Here is a 9,057-nt window from a genome sequence, read left to right on the forward strand (position 1 = left end):
TATCAGTACAATTAAATGCCTTATTTTAATATTACAAAACACAAGTATCTTTCTTGGCATTTAATGAATAACAAAGACAATGATACTTGAGTCGACTTGTGTGTCCCCCAATCGAAAGTGCCCAGCGTTACCTTGATCGGTAAGATTCGCCATAACAAGAATTATTTGTGTCTCAGCTACGGAAAAGTCATCGTGAATGAAGTCGAGGAGGACGTACCGCGAGTGTGGGACACAGTACCGTATTCGCGGTATTACGCGGGCGAGGATCGGCGCAAAAGATCGGAAAAGTCCACCGCAACCGCGCGACCGAGCACCACGTTGCAGCCTCCGACGAGTTCGTTCCAAACAAGACGTCTGCCCAATCTTCTGCCTACCCCTCAGCCGGTGCAGGCTCAAGTTAAGAGGAGGTAAGTGGCCGCGTCCTACTTACTCCTAATTCTCCCTCGAAATCGATAACCCCGCGTCGATCGATATTCCCGGGAGTAACCGCTGTTAGATTGCGGTAGGTAACGAAATCCTCGAAAGCGGACAAGTGGACGACCTCCGTAACGGCTTCGTTTTATTTTGCCGCGCTTATTTGATGAACCAAAGAGAGCGAAATTGTGAAACGTTATTTAGTTGAAAGTCGATTTGCGAAGGCCACACGGCCTCTCCGTACACCAGACCGATATTAAATTGTCGCATCGGTGATGAAATATCGGAAATCGAGGACGGGAAAATAAGTTTTGTGAGAGTTAATATACACGGTTCTCTCTCTTCCTTTCTTTCCCTACGATACTGTGAATTAAGAGCTGTGCACAATCCCAGGTTTAGACAGAATACAAAATCACAATTGAGTCATAATAACATCGTAGGACATCATTGTGAGACGTCATTTGATATTTAAAAATAAACTTATACATAAATAACAAATAAGTTCACAAATACGTTCTTATGATATTCTTATGACTTCTGTGTTCTATTTGAAACGGAAGGACGTTTAGGAACCATTAGGAATAAGCATCAAGATTTCAACCAACCAGGAACCAATTACACCGGAATACACGGCTTTTAGTAGGTTAAAATCTCAATATTGTATTTCTGTTCCTAATGTTTCCTTCATTGTGCGGAGGGCTTTACCCTCGCGCGCGTTGCTGAGTTGGCATGATAACGGAAACCCCTTCATGTAAAGTTAGGATCGACTCGGTGGTGTACCTCGGCGCGCGAGGGCTATGCATCACCGTGCGCGCCCTTTCCACCCTTTCCACCCACCAAGCATCCCTCTTTTCCTCCGGCGTTTCTTCTGAATGGGTATGAGCTAGAGGGCTTGTGAGGGCGTTGCCCTCGGTGCAGGGACGGCGGCGGTCGACCTGACGACCGAAGTCGTATCGAACCATTTGTAGAGAGAGAGAGAGAGAGAGAGAGAGAGAGAGAGAGAGAGAGAGAGAGAGAATGAAAGAGAGATTGTCGAAGACCATATCAGTAGCGTACGCTCGACTGGTTGTTTAAAATTGCAGCCGAATGAAATCATCGGAAGTTTCGCATCCGTTATCTTGGCGCATTGATTCGCCAACCGCTCCATGTTGGTATTCACCTATACAGCACAGATCATTCCAGCAATATTGCAGTAATATTACAACGTACGTCTCAGTAATAATAATTTTATTATTATACAACACTTATATCCAGATACGAAAGAAAATTAAAAGAAGACAAAATAAATGCAGGAGACATATTATGAGCAAAGATAAGACGTCAGCAAGATTGCTGCTACGAAGTCTAAACATTGCAATAAAATTGAAAATATTGCAAGAATGTTGCTGCAAGCTTTTGTGCTGCATAATCAGAGAATCGTCTGATAATTAACGATTTCACGTCGCATTCTTTGGCTGGTATTATATTTATCGTATGAGAAATTTTTCGAGTCTGAAAATGAGATAAAAATTACAAAAGTGAGCAAATACATCAGAATATTCCCAATTTATTTAGTCAATATCTAGTGAGTTCGCTCACTTTTGTAATTTTTACCTCATTCCAAGATACACAATCGGCCTCCAGTTGATTGATTTTAGGATAGAGAGATTCGCAAATTTTTCTGTCTTGCTGCCTATTAAAGGATCATCTACAATGGGAGTAATATGGTGCAGTAATTAAATTACAAGCCGTAAGAAATCAACCGATTACAATTGAATGAGAGGAGAATAATCAATTACAATTGGTCAGTTTTGTACAGCTTACTGCTTACTACACAATGGATACTTTCTAGCAAGAGACATGGTGTGAATTATTATGAGACAGACAGTGAATTATTACATCCTTATTATTTGTCAATGTTAATCAGAGATGAAATCACCGTGTTACACTGTATGTCTTTTGCTAGAAAGCATCAAATATTACCCCCGTTGTGGATTGGCATAACAGGCTTGAAAAATTTGTCGTATGACAAAGGTAATATTAACCTTCGATGTGTCACTTCCTCCCTTCCAATGAAAGCAAATGAAACGGATAAGATGTTACGACGTTTAATAACGCAACGTTTACGTCCGGCTCGCGATCGCGCGACGGCGCGAGATAAAAATACGCTTTCCCGGTGAGCGCGATGCAGATTTATCGAGAGCCGAATCTAATTTCAGGAAATCGCGTGAACACGCGAGCCCTCGATATCGGAGCCGTAAAAGCGCTTCGCACGGAATTGCCTGAGGCCGGTGTTTAAAATTAAACACACATACATGGGACCTGCCGTCGAGCGCGGGACATTATTATCGTCTCAAAGTTAACAGCCATCACCATCGCGGCCCGTTATTTTTACACGAAAAAAATGTACGGGAATGCATTGCCTCTCTCTGACTGTCGCAAATGTCACAGGTCACCCCGGACGGACACGACAACGATTAATTTTTTCCTCGATAAAATTCTTATAACGCGGTAACCGGTTTCCATTATAGCAAACGCGATTACATAACGCGTTATCCTTAGACGCGAGTGCCATAATAATAGAAGCACTCACCGTTAAAAGCACTTTGAATATATTTTCATGGAAAAGAACGCGTGTTGCGCGCCCATCGAGGAAAATTGCGTTAAAATTTCTTCGGCCAAGATCTCATAGAAATTTTGTTTAATATAATTAATTAATATTTATACAATATTACAATTTATATTACAATTCTTATTCTGATTCCCATAATTTTATTTACATCGAATCAAATTAAAATTGTGAAAAAGCTGACTTAATCAAAGACGACGGCATCTAATTGCTTAATTCGTACAAAAATTCTCTTCTCTTCGATTCTCGGCATCTCAGTGAAAGTATCTTTGAAATTAATCAGAGAATTAGAATTGAAATTGAAATTGTAGATCTCGGCGTGACTTTGTCGGAAATCTTCAAACATCTAAAGGTAAAACAAAAATGCCATTGTTCTCGCGAATTAACGATCCGTGGCTTGGACCTTCCTCATGTTCTCGCGGAAAAAGAGAGAAATAATAAGACAGAAATAATTCCTGCGTGCAGCACAAAGCGAGCGTAGGATTTATGTCCATTTCTATCAAGGTACACGTAGATTAACTTTAATCTCAGTTTAACTTACTCTATAAAACTTTTAGAGTGAATTGTCACTCTGAAGAGTGAAATCTTACTCTTAAGAATTGAAAACTGAGCCACTCTCTTTCAAGACTGGCTCAATTTTCGCTCTTTAGAGGGAGATTCCGTTCCAAAGAATTTAGAGAGTACCCTTCATTTTTTTCTAATTCCAATACCCGTTTCTATTAATGCTATTTAATTTTAATCTCGGTTCAACTAACGTTTCATCCTTTCTTAGTTCGAAGAATTAGAAAAAAGAGTAAATTGAAACTGAGATTAAAGTTAATTTCCAGATAGCACAGAGAGTTGAGAAGGAATTCAATCATATGTCATCACTTCTGAGTTTTATTTTCAGATGCGAAAAGAATACTTTTTCAGAAAAGGATTTCTTTTTGCATCTGAAAACGAGCTCAGAATTCATGACGTACCAAATTCTTTTGAATCCTTTTTGAAACTCTCTCTGTCTCTCGCTATCTGGATCTATATTGGTAGAAACGGGCTTTACACGAATGTACGTGTTTGCCTGTGCATACGGCATCGTGGCACACGAACGTGGCCGCGCACACCCACACGGGGGGAGAATTTGGTGCAGTGCACGAATCGCTCGATACGCGTGACGCAGGTGGTAGTGGCGCGGTGGTGGTGGTTGAGTATCAGCGAGAGAAAGAGAGAGAGAGAGAGAGAGAGAGAGAGAGAGAGAGAGAGAGAGAGAGAGCGCGGGCCTACGAAAAGCTGAATGGAGCCGGGATGGAGATGAAAGTAGGTCAGAGCTTGATTATTCGCCGGTATCAGCGACCAATCATCTGGCAAGCACACCCCGCGGATTTATCGACGATACTTCCGGCTGCGACAGGATGAGCCTCCGCTGCACTCCACGTACTGTTCTTCCGTCGACGGTATAATAATCCTGCTGACGCATTAGACAACAGCACCGCCGTCGTCCTCGTTTCGAGAGTTTGAATGGAGGCGTCCTGTCGGATGCAGATCAATAGAGGAAACGCCGACGTAATGAACTCGATTAATCGATTAGAAGAATTACAAGCGGCACGTGCCGAAAAACTAACGTTAATGAGGTAAAAAAACGCCGAGCTCTTTCAGCACATCGCGGATGGCAAGAGAAACCTCTCGAAAATGTTAAATTATGATTTTAATGAAATTTTCTATACAGGTCACGTAAATAAATGAATTTAGAAAATATCCATTGCAGCTAATAAACGGTTTTTAAGAGTGAAATCGTCTCTTACGTGTAAAGCAGGTTTTTTTTTCATTACATCTTGAAAACTATTTAAGATATAAAAAAAAGTGTTTTATATGAAAATTTTATAGGCAAAAAATTGCCTCCATTTCTATACATCATAATGTGTTCAAAAAATAACAAACATGTAGATTTAAAAAAAAAATAGTTTTTAAAAATATTATTGACGTAGATGAATAGAAATAATTTTATTTTAAAATTTTTATATAAAGTATTTTTGACGTCTTTAAAAATTTTTTAAGTGTAACAAAAAAGGTGAAAATTGCTTTACAGATAAAGGATGATTTCATCTCTTAATTTCCATCAAACTTTACACTGTAGTATAAAATTCGCTTTTTCAGTCTCGCAAGGTTCATTGAATCAATATAATTTTTTACTGTTTACAATGTATACACATTTCTCATACAAAATAGAACTTTGTCACAAATTAATCATCTAATACCAAGTTCTACCGATCAATTTTAATCTCGATTTAATTTATCCTTTATCTCCTATTAATCCTTAGACTTTGAAAAGAGAATAAACAGTAAGTTAAGCCAAGATTAATAGGCCAAGGTTAATCTGCATTAATAAAAATGGACGTAAGTGAGCTTAAGACAAAATCGAGACGGAAGGATCAAAATGGATAAATTACAGTAGTAAGACCCGACGTGTGGTCAGCCTTGGCGGCGCAAAGGCTGCGAAGGGCCAGAGTCCTTACTACGCTCTGATAAACGTCGAAAAGCTGAATGAAAGTATCCTACAAGTTTTTGGCACATAGCCAGCTTATCAGTTGATCAGCGTTAATCTCTGCCAGGCATCACTATCGATCGTAAACGCGATGTGTAATAGTATAGTATAAGGAACACGTAAAATTCAACAAAAAATCGAAATAACTTTATTCTGATTCTTAAGAAGTTCAATATGCAATAACATTTTTTTATCAAAAGTCATTTTGGCGCCATGAAGGTCAAAATGATGATTTTTGGTTAAAAAATTTGACTGTTTATTGACGTCAAGATTCAAAATAAAGTTATTTTGTGACTTTTGTGTTTCTTGAGTTGGATGATTGCGAGATGACTTTCTCCGTTAATCAACAATGAACGACGACAACCGTCGCCGCAACAATCGTTTCTCACCATCGAAGGCGCGTATTATTCGCGGTATTGTCCCCGTACTCGCCGTTGTATCGAGTACAAGTTTGAATGCTAGCTACCGTGAAACTCGTTCACATAAAGGACAGTCCGTCGACAGCAAGATAAAGCGCCGTTCGTGCTGGAGAACAATAGCGCGCGATGTAGGGACGAGTCGTCTGTGATCGTCGCCGGTCGCTTTGCGTCACGGATAAGCATCGATCAATCTTGAAATATAGACACTGCGCGAACACAGCGCGGAATAATGAATTCACGAAGCGATTCCGAAACGAGATTGCGAGACATCGATCTGAGCATCGTCGGAAAAACGACAATTTTTGTAGCCACGATTAGATCGTCGTTTCTCCTTGACACATCTGTTTAGCATTATCGCGACAAGTGAATCCACCCACGAATCATTATAGACTGCATACTTCATTGTTAAATATTGTACGTTTTTACCTGAATAGAAGTACATGATGACTATTTTTAGATCTGCACTGTTAACCCTTTATTATTTAACCCGTCACATGAAATATCCAGGACACCTTATAAGTATGCTAAATGAATGAGTGCTATTTGTACAGATTATTATATTTGCAAATTGTTTCGCAATTGAATTTTTTTTACAACATATTTATTTAGAGAATGTATAGATTATTATCAATCTTTATTTAAAAACTCTGCTGGTCTGTTCAGATTTATTTGACTCTAAATGTAATTAATTTTCTTACTAATATATTATTTAAAAACTTTTTCTTCAATATTTGATGACTTTATTAATATAAGATATTTATTAATATAAGATATTTTTTCTGTGAAAATTTACTTTTTAAGGCATAGTCGATTTTTTTATTATGAATTTTAAGAAAATGAATAGATAGCGAGGTTCAGTATTGTCTTTTTAAAAAAAAACTTGATATGTTGAGATTGTCTATGTACAAGAACGTCAATATTTATTTGTTTTGTTGCAAGGTCGAATAAAAGTCTTACGTCTATGTCTTCAACTATTGACCAGTTGGCGTGACCAGTTGGCAAGTCCCTCTTTTTAGAATCTCTAGATATCGTATAGTAAATTTGAACAGACCAGCAATTAAGTTAATTGTAAATTATCAAAGAAAACAATAGGAATTAGGATATAATGTTGGGGTGTCAGAAACATCCCTCGCGAATAATTACGTTAAAAGAAGATCACGCAAGTAATAGAGTTAAATCCTCGAGAAAAGACATGCTGAAATGTTGTCGGAGATTACAGGGACGCTTTTACTTGAATTTTCAGCATCCCGTACTACCAGGAACCACGATACAAGCGGGAGCTGCCTCTGGACATCAACCCTGATGACGTATTGGCCCTCCTATCACTGTGGGAAAACGAACAGCGTAACGGGTAATCAGCGTTTTTCAAATCTTTCACAGTCTTCCCATAAATATATACTTAACTCATCAATCTCATTTTTATTCCATAAATAGAAACTGGCGCAAGTATGCTAACGATGAATACGAGATAGACGACAGCGATTTCCTTGATGAGGAAGATCCTAGAAACGGTTCGTATTGATAACTGTCCGATTCTAGAATTATGATCCAACTGCGCGAAAATAAAAATAATAAAAGGATAATGAATTTCTTTAGCGAGGATTTCTACCTCTTCATCAGTTCTGTATCCTTTTCTGTATTCCTTTGTAGCTCTCCCATGGTTGACGCCAGTGTACCCCTCGCGACATTACGACACATTGTCGCCCTCTGACATCGGGATAGTCCGAACCCATCCACCCAGTTATTACGAGCAGTATGGAAAGCAGCTGGATCAGCAGTATGAAGGCCCCGCGCAATACGGCAATCACGTTAATCCGCAGTACGATTTCCTTTATCCTCAACGTGCCGCATACTATCCCCAGAAGAGGTTCATGGTGTCCAAGAAACGAACGCAGGTGAATTGAATTCGACAATCGCGATCTTCGAGCCAACCAATATAACACAGAAGCTTGCATCAACATTGCTGCAACGTTTGCAATATTACTATAATATTGTTGGAACATTGCAAATGTGCCTGTAATATTGCGAGAATGATCTGTGCTGTATGAGAATCGAGGGCTTAAGTAAAAAAAAGAATGAAAGTAGATAAAAGAAATTATCGAAAAATTTTCCCTTTTTCCTGTACTTTTAGGGCTACGACGCGTATCCCGCCGCCGAGCTACAGTTGAGTTCCCAACCGCGAAGCTATCAGTATCCCCATCGAATGGTCTACTAAATAATCTGCGACATTGGGGCCTGTCTAGAAGCGCACGAAGAGAAGCAAGAAGTCTCCCGGACGGAGATTTTACCAGAAGGAAAGAATGTTAGCAGCCGACGTTTCTCCGGGAGTCGGCGCTCTTTCGACGAACGGCCCTTGCTGTTGCTCCTCTTCAGCTATCCTCCCTTTCTATCGCAGGAGGCGAAACAAGCAGCAGCCGTGACGACGGCGGCGACGCGGATTTACTCGTTCTAAGAAAATCACGGTGCTCACAGAGAGAAGCTTTCCTCGGGTTTACAAGAGCCGCGCTGAAGAACCGAGGGACGTGAGAATTACAGACCTTCCTTGATCCAGACTCTCTTTAGTCTAAGTACCTCGGAATATAAAAAGTGACAAATTCGCATTTAGAATATGGCATTTTATCATTGCAACGATAATCAGCATTCGGACAACGTCCAAATCACGATAATCAGCATTCAGGTCTTTTGCAGAGTTCCGTTAAACACGAATTTTATGAGACACAGTATGTAAAACATATCAGAGTCTACGACTCAATATTCGATACAATTTTCTGCGTCAGCTGATCGAAAAAATCGATCGATTTCATTGAGCTCTTTTTCAATCCGACCGCGATGACGGTTAAAAAGTAAAGGAAAAAAATAGCTTCAGCGCGCTCTTGTTACTTACTCGCTTAATGGTAATGTTACGATTTTAAGCTCCTTTTGCGTGTAATACGGGCGACGCGCTCGTAATGACGCTACGACTGAATCATTAAACAATCGTAGTATCGAATCAAATTACCCTCAGGCTTGGTTTCGACAACTTCGTGACTGATATAAAATATGCATATATATAAATATATAAATATATATATGTATATATATTCATATACTGGCAGTTA

General features: G+C 39.4%; 1 protein-coding gene across 2 annotated transcripts in view; it reads left to right on the forward strand.

Annotated features, from left to right (window-relative positions):
* The window catches only part of LOC108750110 (prohormone-2-like), a 14,407-nt gene extending 5,377 nt beyond the window's left edge, over positions 1-9,030 (forward strand). Inside the window, exons 5-9 of one of the 2 annotated variants that reach the window (XM_018489364.1) lie at positions 177-407; positions 7,203-7,310; positions 7,394-7,470; positions 7,556-7,854; positions 8,091-9,030. In XM_018489364.1, the coding sequence (XP_018344866.1) occupies positions 177-407; positions 7,203-7,310; positions 7,394-7,470; positions 7,556-7,854; positions 8,091-8,174 (799 nt within the window). In that variant the 3' untranslated portion in view covers positions 8,175-9,030. The remainder of the gene's footprint in view (positions 1-176; positions 408-7,202; positions 7,311-7,393; positions 7,471-7,555; positions 7,855-8,090) is intronic. The other variant, XM_018489366.1, reaches the window with a different exon arrangement.
* Positions 9,031-9,057: the final 27 nt, after the last annotated feature.

This window comes from Trachymyrmex septentrionalis, unplaced genomic scaffold, assembly GCF_001594115.1.
Source record: "Trachymyrmex septentrionalis isolate Tsep2-gDNA-1 unplaced genomic scaffold, Tsep1.0 scaffold32, whole genome shotgun sequence".
NCBI classification, from domain to species: domain Eukaryota; kingdom Metazoa; phylum Arthropoda; class Insecta; order Hymenoptera; family Formicidae; genus Trachymyrmex; species Trachymyrmex septentrionalis.